The 16,341-nt window shown below is 37.9% G+C and overlaps 10 protein-coding genes across 10 annotated transcripts; 4 read left to right on the forward strand and 6 right to left on the reverse strand. All coding sequences in view use genetic code 6, as the record gives it.

The window, feature by feature from the left end:
• Positions 1 to 616: 616 nt before the first annotated feature.
• SS50377_25968 (uncharacterized protein) lies at positions 617 to 1,537 on the forward strand (the record flags this gene model as incomplete). Its single annotated transcript, XM_067909789.1, has 1 exon — positions 617 to 1,537. One exon carries the CDS (start codon positions 617 to 619, stop codon positions 1,535 to 1,537), a length of 921 nt encoding a protein of 306 aa, XP_067762545.1.
• Positions 1,538 to 1,548: 11 nt separating this feature from the next.
• SS50377_25969 (Cysteine-rich membrane protein 1) lies at positions 1,549 to 2,520 on the reverse strand (the record flags this gene model as incomplete). The annotated part of the gene is made up of 1 exon (XM_067909790.1): positions 1,549 to 2,520. One exon carries the CDS (start codon positions 2,518 to 2,520, stop codon positions 1,549 to 1,551), a length of 972 nt encoding a protein of 323 aa, XP_067762546.1.
• Positions 2,521 to 2,724: 204 nt separating this feature from the next.
• SS50377_25970 (uncharacterized protein) lies at positions 2,725 to 3,141 on the forward strand (the record flags this gene model as incomplete). Its single annotated transcript, XM_067909791.1, has 1 exon — positions 2,725 to 3,141. One exon carries the CDS (start codon positions 2,725 to 2,727, stop codon positions 3,139 to 3,141), a length of 417 nt encoding a protein of 138 aa, XP_067762547.1.
• A 127-nt stretch (positions 3,142 to 3,268) lies between these two features.
• On the forward strand, positions 3,269 to 3,823 carry SS50377_25971 (uncharacterized protein; the record flags this gene model as incomplete). The annotated part of the gene is made up of 1 exon (XM_067909792.1): positions 3,269 to 3,823. The coding sequence occupies one exon, from the start codon at positions 3,269 to 3,271 to the stop codon at positions 3,821 to 3,823; it is 555 nt and encodes a 184-aa protein (XP_067762548.1).
• Positions 3,824 to 4,070: 247 nt separating this feature from the next.
• SS50377_25972 (uncharacterized protein) lies at positions 4,071 to 5,792 on the reverse strand (the record flags this gene model as incomplete). Its single annotated transcript, XM_067909793.1, has 1 exon — positions 4,071 to 5,792. The coding sequence occupies one exon, from the start codon at positions 5,790 to 5,792 to the stop codon at positions 4,071 to 4,073; it is 1,722 nt and encodes a 573-aa protein (XP_067762549.1).
• A 1,362-nt stretch (positions 5,793 to 7,154) lies between these two features.
• Positions 7,155 to 7,520, forward strand: SS50377_25973 (uncharacterized protein; the record flags this gene model as incomplete). Its single annotated transcript, XM_067909794.1, has 1 exon — positions 7,155 to 7,520. The coding sequence occupies one exon, from the start codon at positions 7,155 to 7,157 to the stop codon at positions 7,518 to 7,520; it is 366 nt and encodes a 121-aa protein (XP_067762550.1).
• A 3,265-nt stretch (positions 7,521 to 10,785) lies between these two features.
• Positions 10,786 to 11,043, reverse strand: SS50377_25974 (uncharacterized protein; the record flags this gene model as incomplete). Its single annotated transcript, XM_067909795.1, has 1 exon — positions 10,786 to 11,043. The coding sequence occupies one exon, from the start codon at positions 11,041 to 11,043 to the stop codon at positions 10,786 to 10,788; it is 258 nt and encodes an 85-aa protein (XP_067762551.1).
• Positions 11,044 to 11,897: 854 nt separating this feature from the next.
• SS50377_25975 (uncharacterized protein) lies at positions 11,898 to 12,242 on the reverse strand (the record flags this gene model as incomplete). The annotated part of the gene is made up of 1 exon (XM_067909796.1): positions 11,898 to 12,242. The coding sequence occupies one exon, from the start codon at positions 12,240 to 12,242 to the stop codon at positions 11,898 to 11,900; it is 345 nt and encodes a 114-aa protein (XP_067762552.1).
• A 209-nt stretch (positions 12,243 to 12,451) lies between these two features.
• On the reverse strand, positions 12,452 to 12,910 carry SS50377_25976 (uncharacterized protein; the record flags this gene model as incomplete). Its single annotated transcript, XM_067909797.1, has 1 exon — positions 12,452 to 12,910. One exon carries the CDS (start codon positions 12,908 to 12,910, stop codon positions 12,452 to 12,454), a length of 459 nt encoding a protein of 152 aa, XP_067762553.1.
• A 599-nt stretch (positions 12,911 to 13,509) lies between these two features.
• SS50377_25977 (Cysteine-rich membrane protein 1) lies at positions 13,510 to 14,538 on the reverse strand (the record flags this gene model as incomplete). The annotated part of the gene is made up of 1 exon (XM_067909798.1): positions 13,510 to 14,538. One exon carries the CDS (start codon positions 14,536 to 14,538, stop codon positions 13,510 to 13,512), a length of 1,029 nt encoding a protein of 342 aa, XP_067762554.1.
• Between the last annotated feature and the right edge of the window lie 1,803 nt (positions 14,539 to 16,341).

Consider the following 16,341-nt stretch of genomic DNA (forward strand, 5'->3'; position numbering starts at 1 on the left):
TATGATATTACACTGTGAGGTTTACAATGAATTTTGTATAAATAACAGTTGTCTTAATAGTATAAAATATATTATAGTAATTTATTAAATTATGATAATAAATATAAAGCCCATTAGTAAGTACATAATTGCATCAAGTAGTAAATATTTTTTTAAATTTTTTAAGTTATTTATTTAAACATATATCTGATTTTAATAATATGAAATATGAATATAATATAAAAATAAATGTTCGAACACAAGAAAAATAAATCAAATAATATGATTAATATAAAATATAGTTTAAAAAGACATAACATTTAATGATAATGTTTATACAAACTAAATTTGAATAAATTTATAGTCTTATGAATTTTAGATGTTTTATCTAAATTAATGATAGTGTAATTTTTATAAATATAATTTTGTTATAAACTTTTAAAATTTGTTTCCTACTTCAATAAAATTTATCTGCAAAAATAAACTCATATAATCTTATATGAGTGTAAAGGGTAATTTTTTATTTAATTAAAGAAAATTGCTAACCCGGAAAATTTTAATATTTATTTATATATTAGTAGTCAATATTACATTTTATTATCATCTTAATTTATATAATCAAGATTATGATTATTTTATGTAATAAATATAAACTGTTTTATTAAACATATCATTTTTTTGCTAGATCTTAAAATAATTAAAAAAAATAATTCTTTTAATACATTTTATTTATTTTGCAAGCCTGCCTATACTAACTGCCAGCAACGGGCCGCCCACTCGGCAGCAAGCTCCCTGCCAGTGCCGCCAACCGGAAACTACCTCGTCACGCCACTAGCACCATGCATGTGCAGCTCCGGTGACCACCCGTCCCTGTGCTTTCGGAGGGGAGCTTCCCAGCGGGCTGAGGCGAGAAGGGAAGGGAAGGGAATGGAATAAAATAGAATGGAATGGGCCTCCGAGCGAAGCCTGCATCGCCAACGGTGCGCCGCGCGTCCTGCCCTCTAGATATTGCCCACGCGGTGTGGCAGCAACACGGGATGTGGTGATCTAGGGGTGCGGGGCAACCGGGGCGAAGGATGACTCTGGCCCTGCCCTCGTGCTAGGCAGATACGGATGCGCCGTTGCTCGTCCCTGCCCGCGTCCACTCTAATCGAGCCACGCATGCAGGAGAGCTACCATGCCGGAGTGGGCGCTGGAAGGAGGCCTCCGCCACAGTCCGCCGAGGGATCCCTCGTTGCTGCACCGCCCCGTCCCTGCTGCGATTTACCTGGCAGAGCAGCTGCTTTCACGCAGACTGCGGCAGGGGCGCTACGGGCTGCGGTCGGGCCACCTAAAGGCCAGAGAACTCATTTCGAAGCGAAGGCTGTCTCACCACTCCATCGCTTATATACCCGAGCTGGGCCGAGCGAAAAATGTGGGCTAGCCCTCTACGCGGCCAAGTGGACGCTGCCGGCGCGGTGCCAGGGCCGGCAGTCCTGCACGGCGAGACGCACCTTCAGCCAGACCAGGTCATGCGGCCGCTAGGAGCCGGCTCTCCCGCGTGATCGCACCTGCGTGAATAAACTTTCATCACTTCTTGCTCTTCTTGATGAAGTAGTAGGCGATGCCACCGCCAACGGCGCCGACGACCACCAGGACTGCGATCACGATGCCGGCGATAGCGCCCCCAGAGAGCTTGTTGGCTGAGGGGGCCTCGGCGGGGTGGAAGCAGAACTCGCCGACCTTGTCGAAGCCGGCGGCGCACTCCTCGCACTTGGCCTCCTTGAGGACGTAGCCTGGCAGGCAGGTGCCGCAGGTGGTGGGGGCGTTGGCTACGCACTTGTCGGCGTCGAACGTGTAGTTGTCGGCGTCAATGCACCCGGTGCATGCAGCTTTATCGGCATCGGCACAGGTGCACAGGGGGTCGTTGCAGGTGCCTGGCTCGGGGACGGGAACCACGGGGCAGGCGAGGCAGTTCTTGGCACCAGCGCCGCAGCTGCAGGCGGTTTTCTGCTCGGCCGCACCGCACGCGACTCCGGCGGCACCGGTGCAGACCTCGTTTACCTTGATGGCGGCGCACTTGGTGGTGCAGGTCTGGTCGAGGTTCATCTCGTGGGTGTCCTTGCAGGTCGTGCACTTGGTGAGGCTGCTGCAGTTGCCGCAGGTGGCGTCGCAGTCGGTGCAGACGTTGCCGGTGGACTTGATATCGCAGAACTTGGCGGCGGCGCATGGCTTATCGGCGTCGCACTCGTTGACGACGCCGCCCTTGGCAGCGCAGGCGTCGCCCTAGACCTCGAACCCTTCGGCGCAGGCGGTGCACTTGTCGGCGGCGGTGCAGGTGGTGCAGTTGGCGGAGCAGGCCTTGCAAGAAGTATCGGTATCCAAGAAAAATGTAGGAGCGCATGCGCTGCAGACATCTATTGAAGCGATAGTGCATCCAACACAATGCTCTGCGGCAGCGGTGCATGCGACGCAGTCTCCTGGGGCATCGGTGGAGGCGTCGGCGGGGCACGCCTGCATAGCGGGGCAAACTGTAGCAGCGTTGTCGCACTTTTCGGCCATTTTTGGTATGTGGCCAAAGTGCGGACTCGGGGATATTCCCAGTGTAGCAGCTTATACTGGCGGTTAGGGAAAAACTAGAGTTTGTTCAAAATATATAGTTCGCATAATACTATTCGCGCCACATTACATTATTCTGCGAAACCGTAGTTAGCTATTACCATATTATACCCCCTTATGGAAATTGGGATATTGTTGTTTCCTTATATGCCTAATATACATTTAACCCGCATTCCTAAATTAGACTCCCGACGAAAGCATTCGGGTTTCACGGAGTCGGCGTCGAGCCCCATTGGCTACCCAAAAGCCACGGTGGGCCCAGAGTCCTCGCCCTGGAGGATGGCCAGCCCTCGTTGCCCAAAGGCCCACGCAGCTACGGCTATGCCGTCAGGTACTAATGCACGTTACAAGGCACGATTTGCTTCCCAGCTCTCAGCCCTGACGTCACTGAGAGCCTTGCCCCTGACCTGGGGATATCGGTTCGATGGGCGGTTGGCTTAGTGGCATCTCAAACATTGTATGGTTGGGATCCCCAATCACGGCAGCGGCGCCCCTTCACCATACTACAGTCTAGCGAACGCAATACGCCAGAATACCCCATAGCTCGGCATCAGCAAACGCTGAGGGTCCACGAGAGCCGTGTTTGCACAACTTACCACTCTGCGCGGCGTGTTCAAGGCAGTTTGCTGAGTCTCGGATCTATCCTGCTACGGTAAAATCCCAGTTGGTAGAATCTACCCTGGCAAGCTGAATGTAGGCTGCTCTGACCACAATACTAGAAAAAGCATTAAATTATATTGTTCAATCGTCGAGGACCGTCGCCGCTATATGGAATATGGAGGTGCTGTATCCACTTTCTGGCGAAAGATATGCAAGCCAATCGCATCTCATGCGGGATGTTCGAATTGACATATCCCAGGTACGGGTGTGGTCAGTGGCCATGTACCGCCAGTCTCGATCTGTTTCTCATAACCATGTTGCGAGTGACAACGGCTGCACTGTCTTGCAGGAGACAAAATACATGATCTTGATACCTCAAGCTTGGCACCGCAGCAGATGCATGCTCATCTAGATAGTGCGAAGATATCTTGCCAGCATTTTCCCAGCCTGGGCCATGTTGCCCGCTGCTCGTATCAACGGCCGTAGACCAGGAAAGGCCACCAAGTTAGCACAGAGCCGCGGCCTGTCGCTAGATAGCTGTAAGGCAACGATTATGCGGGCAGCAGCATCATGCACTTATGTTGCTAGCCGCACTGAGTGCAGCCTGCAGGGCTAGGTAGCCCTGGTCTGCCGGTATTTCTTCTGACTAGGTTCCGTAGGGCCCGGGGAAGTAGGCAGCAGTGCCAGCAGCATGACGGCTGGATCTTGGCACCGTGAACGCTGCAGCCATCCTCGGCATCACCAGGCTTGTGGGGAGTAAGGTCAGCCCACTATAGCACCAGGATGAACATTGTAATATTTCGCACCGCGTTCCGCAGCAGACAGCACCAAGAAACTAACCCCGACTTGCCCGCTATCCCCAAGCTGCCTATACACAAACCCCAACTTTCCCCTCACTCGAAGTTAATCCTGATCAGGTCCTGCACGCCCCGCCGCTTCAGCATGCAGTAGCCCGCGTCTGCGTCCGCCTCGGCCTTGAACTGGATTTGCGTCATCTCGCCCTGCGCCTTGGCCGTCCGCACCCCCTGGAACTCGCTCTCGGGGAACTTACCCTTGAAGTTCAGGCAGAAGCACGGCTGGTAGTGCTGGGCCTGAAGCTTGCAGTACTGGCCCGCAACCTCGTTGCCCTCGGCGTCGTTGCAGAGCTCGGCCGAGATCTGGCGGTTTTTGACCCACTTCCCGCTCCAGCTGCCGATCATGGCCTGCGCCTGCTCCTGGTTGTTGCAGAGCAGGATGCAGTAGTTGTTGAACAGCCGGATGGGGCCCACGCCCTGCACGAAGGGGTTGTGCAGGGCCCAGCAGAGCAGGTGCGAGGTCTGCGTGTCCTTCAGCAGCTGCGTGAGCTCGCGGATCTGGGCGTCCACGAACACCTTGACGGGCTGGATCTGCTCCAGGAGCGCCGCGATCTTGTACACGACCTGCGATGGCACCGTTATGCTCGGCGAGGGCAGCGAGTCCTGCAGCTGGACCCTCACGCCCTTGTTGGGAATCGCGTCGGAGTTAATGAGCAGGAAGCCCTTCAGGCTCACGAGTTTTGCGAGCTGGTTGCTGTTGACCAGCTGCACGTAGTAGTACTGAACTTTCTCCTTTACGGTAATTTTATTTTCTTCTATCTGGTATATATTGTTCGTGATGTGGTAAACCGCTTCGTTCTGCACCAACTTGCGGTTTTGGCTGCAGAACCTCCGGGGCACCTCGCTGTCAAGGCTCGCCACGGGAATCAGCAAGTCGCACGCGTTCGCCGGGTAGCTCTTGGTCAGGTACGGCTTGATGTGCGACTTCTCGGCGACCTTCTGCAGGATATCCCCAGAGTTCGCGCGCTGGTTCAGCTTGATGAAAATCGTGTTCAGGGTCGAGTTTCTCACGTCCAGGATGTCCATGTGCGGGATGCCGAAATGCTGCGCGATTTCCTGCGGGCACACCGTGTGGAAGTTCACGCAAATCGCGTAGTTCTGGATCTCCTCGAATTTGGAGTGGAAAACCAAAATCGCAGTGAAATGGTACACGAACTGCTGGAACTTGGCCGGGAACTGGGCCAGGAGCACGTCGACGATCTGGCTCAGCACCTCTAGGCTGTTCACGGTCTTCACCCCCTGGACCTGGGTGAAGTTCACGTTCTCGAGGACCACGCCGTCGTCGTTGTCGATTTGGCTCTCCTGGAAGGAAGTCTTGCTGAACTTCACGGGCCAGAACGTCTGCTTCTGGGGCTGCAGAATCGCCAGGATCTGCTGAAAGTCCACGTTCTGCAGCTGCTTCCCCACCACGCTGGACAGCAGCGGGCCGCTTATGAGAATGTGCGGGAAGCTGGTCGAGCTCAGCACCATGCGCGAGTCCTCGCCGATGCACAGGAAGACGATCTGGGTCTCGCAGTCCTGCTGCAGCTGGTTCAGGAAGAGGTCGGTGGTCGGGTACTTCTCGATCATGCGCTCGTTGAGGCGCAGCGACTGGAGCTCCTCCTGCGTGAGCGGCTCGCGGGGGCGGATCTTCTGCTGCAGCACCTGCCCCTTGACGACGTACTTGGCGCGGATGGCGCGCAAGTTTTGCTTGTAATGCTGGAGCCGAGGGGATGTGAAAATAGTGAAATCGACTGGGATGAAGGTGACGGCCAGCGACATTTTTGGGAAGGGCAACATAAGATAGTATACTATATATAGGCTGAACGTGGTCGCGGAATGCGAGACTCCGATTGGGGCGCTCGCTGCGAGAAATTGCTTGTGCAGATAGTGCATCGGGCCCAGCCGAGCGCAGTATCTTGAGGCTAAGCTGATGAAAATATGGGCGTGCAGCTTGATACGCATTAAAGCCTTAGGGTAAATGCAGATTCGCTGAACGAACAACATAGGCGTTTGCCTGGGTTCCGGTATCACCGCTTCCGCTGGAATCGACAATAAGTTAACAGGGGCGGCACAGGTCGGTAGAAAGATTCAAACCGTCTGGACAATCGTTACTCTCAATATTCTGCAGCAACTCGAGTTTAAGAGAGCTATCATTATTAAGAGTCAAACCCTTCGCCGACTTTGTTACTTAGCACGCATGCAGCACACTTTATGAGATTTGATACTATCGGGATATTGTGCTCAGCCGCCTTGTGCAGGTTTAGACCTCATGCTACTTTATGCATTTCGAATATCAGCAGGAAGATGCTTAGATATTCTATAGCAATCATTTATTTTCCGATAGTGCCCTTGGAACAGATATGTAAAGACTTTCGGCCTTATAATGTTTAAACAGTATAGTTTCTACTATAAATTGTGAACAATGTGCGCAATAAATTTTAGTTATAATAAAGAATTGGCATTATATCTATCAAATAAAACTTTACATTTAATATTTTAATATTAGGTAATATCTTTACTGCCACTAGAATAAAGAAACTGTTGCCCGCCTTAACCAATATTATAATAAATACTACGTGCTAATACGCACAATCATTTACCGTAAATTCAACTTAATAAAACTCAGTATGTTGTTGCAATTATACTGAGTCTCCAAAATGGATAGACTCGGATTTTCTGTAATTTTAAATTTGGAGCGAAAGAAACATAGCTAAGACCACCATGCGGGGTGTCTCCCCAGCGAACTGATGGCATCCCCATATACTATAGACGACGAATTTGATGTGACTATTTGAGCTGAATTACTAATTTTATTTACTCCAGCAAATATTTTATCCTTAAATAAATAGAGCGGTTCCCTAATAACATATGTTTGAAATAAAATTACATGATCTTAGTCGGTAAATTAATTATCATAAGTCTAGATAAGTTTTGACGCTGATATGATACCTTCTAAAACTATGTAATAATACGACAGTCTTTTATAAAATATTTTTATTTAATAGTTAGAATATTTATAATGATATACAAAAAAGTAGTTTATATTAAAATTCAATGGTTTCTTATACACAACATAAAGTTTCTTAGTTTAATTTATTCTACAGAATCATATTTTATGAATTATAATTATATCGAGAATAAATGCGCAGAAGGAAATATTTTGCACCTAAGCAAGCCCCATCTAAATACATAACTCCTCCGCCTGATAATTCACCTGCATCAGTAAAAGCAATATTTTGGAAAAAGAGAGCATTATATGCTAGAGCGGCATGTGAACTCTCTAATACTCTCTCATAATAGAATCCTAACATATTTGAATTTAATGACAAACATATAGAAAACTTTTATGACAATGAAGTATTAATTGAAATTTAACTTTTGGGTATACCTCTTTAATAGAAACTTCGAGCTAGTCTTTTCTAGTTAAACTAACTAAAAAAAAGGCAGACATTATTACAGAATACTACAATTGTATTCTTACTAGGAAAATAATTGTAATTTTAATGATGATGAAACGTTGTAAGGGCTAGTTTAGCTATTATGAGTGAGTAATAACTATAACAGTTAAATTTTATAATTAAGTATTAAAGGGTGCTATTATTAATATAAAAGGATGATTGAAATAATGTTTATATTTTAATCCAAAATTAATATATTTTTTGATATTATGTATACTTATATTTCAAATTTCAATTTTATGAAGTTAAGTAATAATGATTACTATTTATTTGTAAATTTACTGATCATTGCATTTGATAATAATATTATCAAGCATTCTAAATAAACTATTAGCAATATAAGTTTTAGACTCAAATCAATCTAACTATAATTTTTTCACGTGATTACAATGACGCATCACTCTATCTAAAAATTAATAAACTAAATCTTATAACCGTCCACACAATCAATAATTCAAGCCAAATTTTGTCTTCCAATAATCATTCTACAAGTTAACTTTAAAAAAATTTAATTCACTATAACTTTAATTTCTGAAAACAAAAAAATAAAATACTATTTTTATATATAAATTAGATATTTCTCAAAACTACAAGTCCATTTTTATACTAAAATCCACAAATCTATATATGAAAAGGCTGACACGCCTTGCTGTCAAGTACCCAATTGTGTCCATGCTCGACTTCCACAATAGGCAATCTATCTCCTTTATAAAAACCAAAATACAGTCGTTGCTTTCCAACCAAAAAGTCATAAATTGCGAGATCGTAATTGTTGAGAAAAACTCAACCAGGTTCCCGATCAATCACAGAAATCGTCGAGGTAGACCAGCTCTACTCGTCACCAGGGATCAAGTACATTTCGCACCAATGGTCGCTGAGCTGCATGTTTTGCAACCGCCGCCGAGAAGGATAGGGCCATGAAGTGCTGAAGTGATCAGTTCAGTTTGTCGTTGTCGCAGCGAAGTCACGGTTGCTTTGCCCAGCAGCTCCGCCAAAACTTCTAGGGTGTTGAGTAAATTTGGTCTTTCTTTAGACTTCAACTGTGTAATCATACCATGGCAGAGTCCATTTAGGGTTTTTTCTGAGCGGGTACTGATGAAAAAGTCGTCGAATATTATTATAGGACGAAGTACTAAAATGATAATTTTTGGGTGAGGAACATGTTCCAATAAGTGAAAATTGAGATTATTGATACATACTTGATTCATCATCCGTATATGGATAACGACTATTTTATCAGCTAGATCCTCATTCCCAAACGGAAATAATAAGTAACTTTAATTTATTATAATAATGTATAATAATAATTTAGTTTTAAAATGCGTTCGATCTAATTTATAAGTAATATTAAAGTGTGCTGATGACTAATCGATAATATTTTGAATATAGTAATTATTGGGTGGTTATTTATTAATATCTAATTATTATTAGGGCATAGTTAATTATCTGCAATTAATTAACTCTGAAATAATTAATTATTATATAATTCAAATAATATTAAACTTATTCTACTTTCAATATCTATTGTATACAATTTATTCTTGTTATCTTCGATCTGAATACATATTTCATTTCCTAGGTAAGGGCTAATCTACACTCAACGATATAATATTACCATACCTTATACTCATTAAACTTTAATTAATGTGTAAAATAATCTTAACTTTTACGCATACCTTATGTCATTCACACTAGACAGTCATAGATGTCCTTTAAGTTAAAAGTAAATAACATATCAATTATAAATAAAATAGGTTAAATTACTTCTAAAATCAGGATAATTTATGTAAAATATTTAATATCAATATTATGTAACAATATTTTAGATACAATTGTAATAAAAAATAGATTTTTTATTGACAAATTCTAAATCACACTATTATATTTCAAATTATAGGAATATAAAGGCATCTGTATTAAATTTAACATGAAATTTATGCTCATTTTGGAATATTACATAACTAAATTTTAATAATATCAACTAAAGGCATTTTAATAACTAAATAAACTGTCAACTATCACTAAATGGTCATTAATAAATTTATACTATAAGTAGACAATTTCTATTATTCTTTAAATTAATCTCATTCTATTAATTTTACCATAACTATCTAATATTATTATGAACATATTACATCAGTTATGTTCAAACATCTAGATTATTGTAGATTTACTTTATCAAACATATCTAAGTTATTGTATTTGATTTTTTTTTGTAATTAGTATCTTGCCTAACTGTTAATTTTCATTCATTAAATATATTTTAACAAGTAAGAAGTATTTAATAATAATTAGTCAAATTTATTGTACACTATATGATATTAAAGTACATAAATTACATTTCAGGACCTTAATTACATTCAAACTAATTTATATGTTATAATTTATCTGACACCAAATAATAAAAAAAATTATTCCATACTAGGTTGTATCAATTTATCTAAATAATATTCAATTAAAGAAAATAATTTATATATCATTAGTTACAAAAAAAAGTATCAAACTGAATTAATTAGTTAGTTAAGGATCTAAATAATTATTAATTGAAGAATTATTATAATTGGAAATTAAAACGTTGAAATACATATAGAAATTGAAATGAAATTGATAGTTAAGACGATAATAAAAAGTTAAATATAATAACTCATCAAAATGTAATATATATCAAATTGTGATGATAAAGTTGTTGTGATTTAATAATAGAGTTTAGGAATGCAAAATTTTCAATTTTTTAAAGGCTATATAATGCTAAAACTTAACTCTAAAGTTTATAGGATTATGAATCCTTTGTGCAGAGAAAACATATAAACCTTATTTTGTATCTACTCATTTTCAAGTATACATTTAATAATTGTGTAATGAGTTGATTTCAAATAGTATAATAATGAGTAAATATGGTTTGAAAGATACAGTAAGTTTATTTGTAAGAATAATCCAAATTTATTTATCTATGAAAAAATTGGTTTTATTATCAAAAAGATAGATTATACAAAAATAAATAATATTAAAATAACTTTTTGTTAAGTTAGCATGGTAATAATTGATCTAAGATTTACTAGTTATTATTATCATTTATAAGTTCTTGTTTTATTGTTATGTAATATCAGAGTCAAATTTATCAGTATTTTATTTCTATTTACACTAATTTATATCAAGAATCACAATATACCAAAGCTTTATTTCTTTCTTGTAGAAAACACTATTGATAAGAATCAATTGATATAAAAGCAAATATGATAGTATTAAAAAATGTTTTAGTTTTAATTAATGTGATATTGTATTAAATATAAAAAATAAGTCAATAAGAGGAAACATCAGATCATACTTATAACTCGAATAATTTAATCTATTATCGTATCATCATTATTTTTCCAATATGGCTTGTTTTATCCAATCTTATTCAATTTCGATTTAATATTATTGTATTATCTTTTAAGTTAACGTTCATTCCCATATTTAACGCGCTATGCTACTTATTTCCAGCTTATTCTTCCATTACTACAAGTAGCTCTTTTTACTTCGTACATCATTTCTTTAACCTCAATATTACTCCATTAATGATACTTGTTCATTATAAATTTTATTAAAATGATAATAAAATCATTTAGTTTATAATTATTTTATTATAGTAATATGATTTATTTTAATATGAAGAGATTAATAATTTAATATTTTATATATTATGATAATTTATTAATTATGGTTTGTATAGTTTTATTTTCTTCTCATTTTATTAAATATCAAAGATAAAGAAATGCAAATATTGTAAACCTCAATAATGTTTTTCAATATCATATAAAAATAATCAAAATAATTAAAAACAAACAAATAAGTTTACTCTATCATATTGATTACGGTATATAATTTTTCAATACAGCGAGTATCTGAAAATATATATTATATTTTTATCATTTCTAAGTAAAATTCACTGATAAAGTTACATTAGTTTTTAGGATATTAAATTTAAATATGATGGTTATATAATATTGCTAACCAATTTATGATTATCAGATTGTTAATCATAAAAAATTGTATAAGATATCATTAATTCAAAATATAATAAAGATAGTGTAATATTATAGTTCATTGATAAATATCTACATAATCTTACAATATTTTAAGGTTATTATCACTTGACTATCAAATCTAATTGCACAGCTCCAAGACTTAATATTTAACTCCTATATTTATTAGTTTATATTATATTTTACAGAATTTTGTTATTGATAGAATAGTCTATAATCTCATATTTCTGAACATTCAATCATTACAATACACTAATTAAAGTTCTTTATCTCAATAAACGTTAAAAATATATAATTTCCATAGCAAATCTTTAAATTTAACCAAAATTCTTCCAATCACCATGTTTAAAAAATAAAATTATGAATTTAGCTTAACTTCATTTATTATTCATTCAGCAGCATCAGTCCACTTTTGCATAAATGATAACTGACGGATCTCCCCATTCGAAAATGCTCATCCAGTTTTTGTTTATGTAGTATCTCATAGCTAAATCAACATACGTAAACGGTGCTGGGCACGCAATTTTGCTTATGATTTGGTTCCTACTTGAGCTATATTCTGCACCAGTCGCGTTGCCTACGTTTTCTTCCAACTGCTCACGTCCTTATGCCCCGCGCAAAGCCCATTATTATTTCAAAAGCGCTATCTACGCAGCCTGCTGGTCAGCTCTGAACTACAGTTCTGCACACTCTTACACTGCCAGCCGGAGTGTGCCCAGCAATTCTTAATTTAGCAACTCGTTCATTCTGCTTTATATATATATATTATTATATACTAAATAGTAGAATAATTTCGATCTTTAGTTTCTGCAAAATACTAATTCGAGCGGTCCCAACTGCGCGTATTTGCTGATTCAGACGCGCCCGGCATTTTCCTCCGATCGAATTCCGCGATTTCCAGCCACTCGAAAGCGAGCGATTCCGGCGCGTTCCGACTCGCTCGACCCGCTTCGTCTCAAGGCATCAGAAAGCTCCCGTAGGCCATTATATCACTACGCTCCAATTCGCTCAGCAGGAGGCATAAATTCGACGCAATTCGGCAAATGACGTTCCCGTGGAAGCGCTATGTGCGGTAATGCCGCCGTTATGATTTTCGGTATGTGATATAACGAATGGGCAGCGGCCAGTTCGAAAGTTGATGCAAATGCAATTGTTGCTGCAAGCGCGAACTGCGCCGATTGCGAGGTTTCCAGGCGCTGCAAATGTGGCGTATGGTGTATAATAATGATTTAAAGGCTGTTTGTAGCAGATAATTATTTCTCGTATTTGGCCGATTGCAGCGTAAAAGGCTCGTGTTTTAGCTAATGTTGGTGGTATTTATTGCTTAGTTACGTGCTAGCGTTCGCTACTTGTTTGTGTAGGGCATTTAGATGGTAGGGAAAGCTTTTTCAGATATAGATTGTGTTTTAGTCATATATATGATTGGATTTGCAGTATTTTTCTAGTTTGTACAGCAATGGGTTTGAATTGTAATTAGTAAAAATTGATATCGCAGTTATCTGGCAAATTTGTGTTGGCGCTACAAAGATAAGTTAAAGTGCTAAATATTTTATAATAATAATTATTATGTTGTTATATTTATAATTCAATCAAGTTGTAAATAGCAATTCAGTAAATTAGATTATTAATTTTTTACTTAATGAGGTAGTAATATCACACAATAATAGTAGTATTTGCATTTAAATTTGAGGATAATCATCACATTTATGTATAGAAATTATTACTCTAATTTTTATTTACCGTTATAAATGTAATATTTATAAAATACTAGCCTAAAACTTAATTAATAACAAATAATAATGATATTCAATTAGATTTGATATCTTTATGCAGTTGGCAATAATGTTATCATAAATTGAGTATAAACGAACCAATCTACATTATTGCGTGTTGACAACACATCTTAATATTTATTGCTTTTAGCGTTAAAGCTTTATAATTTATAAAAATCTATACATTGAAATACTAATTTCTCGTAAAAATAAATAAATCCAATAAATACATAGTTAAGTATCACTTTTTGCTCTTCTTGATGAAGTAGTAGGCAAGGCCACCACCAACGGCGCCGACGACCACCAAGACTGCGATTACGATGCCGGTGATTGCACCACCAGAGAGCTTGTTGGCTGTAACTGTTTGGAAGCAGAACTCGCCAACCTTTTCGGAGCCCTTTTCGCACGTCTCGCACTTTGCTGCATCAAGCACATATCCCGGGAGGCAGGCACCGCACGTGGTTGGGTCTTTTGCTGTACATTTAGTCGCTGCAAAGTCGTAATTGGCGGTATCGACACAGCCGGTGCATGCATCAGGGGTTCCAGCTATACAGGTGCACAGTTTGTCTGTACATTTGTTGGCGTCTGGGGTAGGAACGGGTGGGGCAGTGCAGGTACGGCAGTTCTTACTAGTGGCTCCACAGCTACACGCGGTCGTCTGAGCAGTATTTCCACATTCAACTGCAGCATCATTTACACACGCCTAGTTTACTTTCAATCCGGCGCACGCAGCCATACAGATCTAGTCGGTTGACATCTCGTTACCAACTACGCACGTAGTGCATTTCGCCAAGCTGGTGCAGGTCAAACACTTGGTATCGCAGTTTTAGCATTTGTTGCCGGTTGGGAGAATGTCGCAAAACTTAGCCCCAGTGCATGGAGTCTTTTCATCGCACTCATTCTTATCACATTTCGCGTTCTTTAAGAAAAAGTCGGCATTGCATTCCGTACACGTATCAGCTGCAGTACACGTCTTGCAGTTTTCAGGACAGGCAGTGCACGTGTTGGCGCTAAGCATAAAGCCGTCGTTGCAAACTGTACACGTATCAGCCGCAGTACAGGTTTTACAACCTGCTGAACATGCAGTGCAGGCATTAGCCGCAAGAATGAAGCTGGGCTTGCAGGCTGTGCAGGTTCCAAGCGTGGTGGGTGCGCAGGTAATGCAATCCGCAACGGTGCACTTGAGGCAGGTCTGAGCAACAGAAGTCGCCTCGGTGGGGCATACAAATCCGGCAGGGCAAGCTACTTCAGTTGTACAAGTATCGGCCATTTTGAGGGAGCGTGAATTCGGATCTTTAGAAGCCAAATTTAGCAACCACTCCAATACCGAGAATATACTGAGTTAGTGGTACAGGTTCAAAGATCGGAATGGCTAATAATTCCCGCAATATTGTAATATACAAATATTAAAAAAGGAAAGATTTCTTTACTCACTAAATGTTATATTATCAGTATTTATTGAAACTGTTTTTGTCATACGATATTTTGGTGTTCGGAGCGAAATGCGCCAGGAGGCATACCTTGCTCATTCTACCAAAACTTATTTTTACACGCTATCGAGTTAGGTATATCTATATTATTAATTAACAAGAGTTTCTGTTTCTTATTGTATTAAATATCGGTACAGTAGAGTATAATTTCACCGTATTATAACTGCAATGAAGATTAATTATCGCGGATAAAAATTTATCAGCTTCGTATTATTCTATTATTTTATCATAATTAACAGATGTTTAGTTTTTTAATTTTAATTTAGGAATTCTACATTAATGATGATAATATTTATTAATAATAGTAGTAAAATATTAATTAATTATAATTATCATATTATTATAATAGCTTTGAATTTTTTAATTTATAACAACTATTTTATATTACAACAAAATATAATTTGAATTCCTTAGTCAAATAAATCGTAGAAATCATAAATTTAAGATAATTCATGTGGTTAATAAACAATATTGTTTTCTTAAATACACTATTTATTACTGAATAATTATAATTTTATGTGATACAAAAATATTCTTAAAAAATTAAAAATAGAATTATGTAATTGTAAACTAAGTGATAATACTCGTAGGTTTTCTAGGTATATAGTAACAAAAGCTTTTTATAAGTAAATAACTTGTTAAAGCCAAACTAAAAGCGATAAGATAATAAGTAATTTTATAGTCTTTAATTTAATATATTATTAAATATCCCAACGTTCATGACCTGTGACCATACTAACTGATAATATTTTATTATTTTAATTTCAAATTTTATAAGAGGAAAATAATTTTAATGGATTTCATTATAATTATTTAAATATTTAGATCACAAAAATTATTCTAAGATATTAAATTTTAATTGCAATCATTTTTATATACATAAGTCTTAACATTTTGATTTTGAATAAATTCCATTTATTTTGATAAAAATAACTATAGATTCAAAATAAGTTTATTATATAAGTAGATAAATAAATCTAGTTGCTGAAAATGATTTTTATGCGTATATTTACATTTATAATTGTATAAAACTAAGAAATTATTAAATAAAATCTTACAAAACTATGCGAATTTAAAAAAGTGTAAATTTGATTAAATATGTGATAGACACTATGAAACACAATACTAACAAACATATCATTTAATATTTATAAAATTACTCTTAGTTATCTTAAAAATTATTAGTTATTATAATTGTTATAATTTTAAACTATTTCAATCTAATTTTTATTTACTGATTTCTGCAACATAATAAATTAATATTGAATAAAATTTAAAAATGATAATTATTAACACGCATCAATGCAAGATTGATATTTAGTGTCTCTTTAACAAATCAAACAATATTCTGTGTCCATAATATTAAGAAACAATAAAAACCAATAGGTTTGCTACAAATTCTTTTTATACAATAAATATCATTATTGCTATACAAGAAACCAATCGGCCCCTAATATATCAAAAAAACTTAATAAACGAATAATTAATAATAACAAAACTTTTTGTAAATTGCAATTAAACTTATGAGTAAGTAATAAATTTTGATAAAATTATTAATATGAAATGAATATTATTGTAATACT

Source organism: Spironucleus salmonicida, chromosome 6, assembly GCF_000497125.1.
Source record: "Spironucleus salmonicida strain ATCC 50377 chromosome 6, whole genome shotgun sequence".
Classification (NCBI taxonomy): domain Eukaryota; phylum Fornicata; order Diplomonadida; family Hexamitidae; genus Spironucleus; species Spironucleus salmonicida.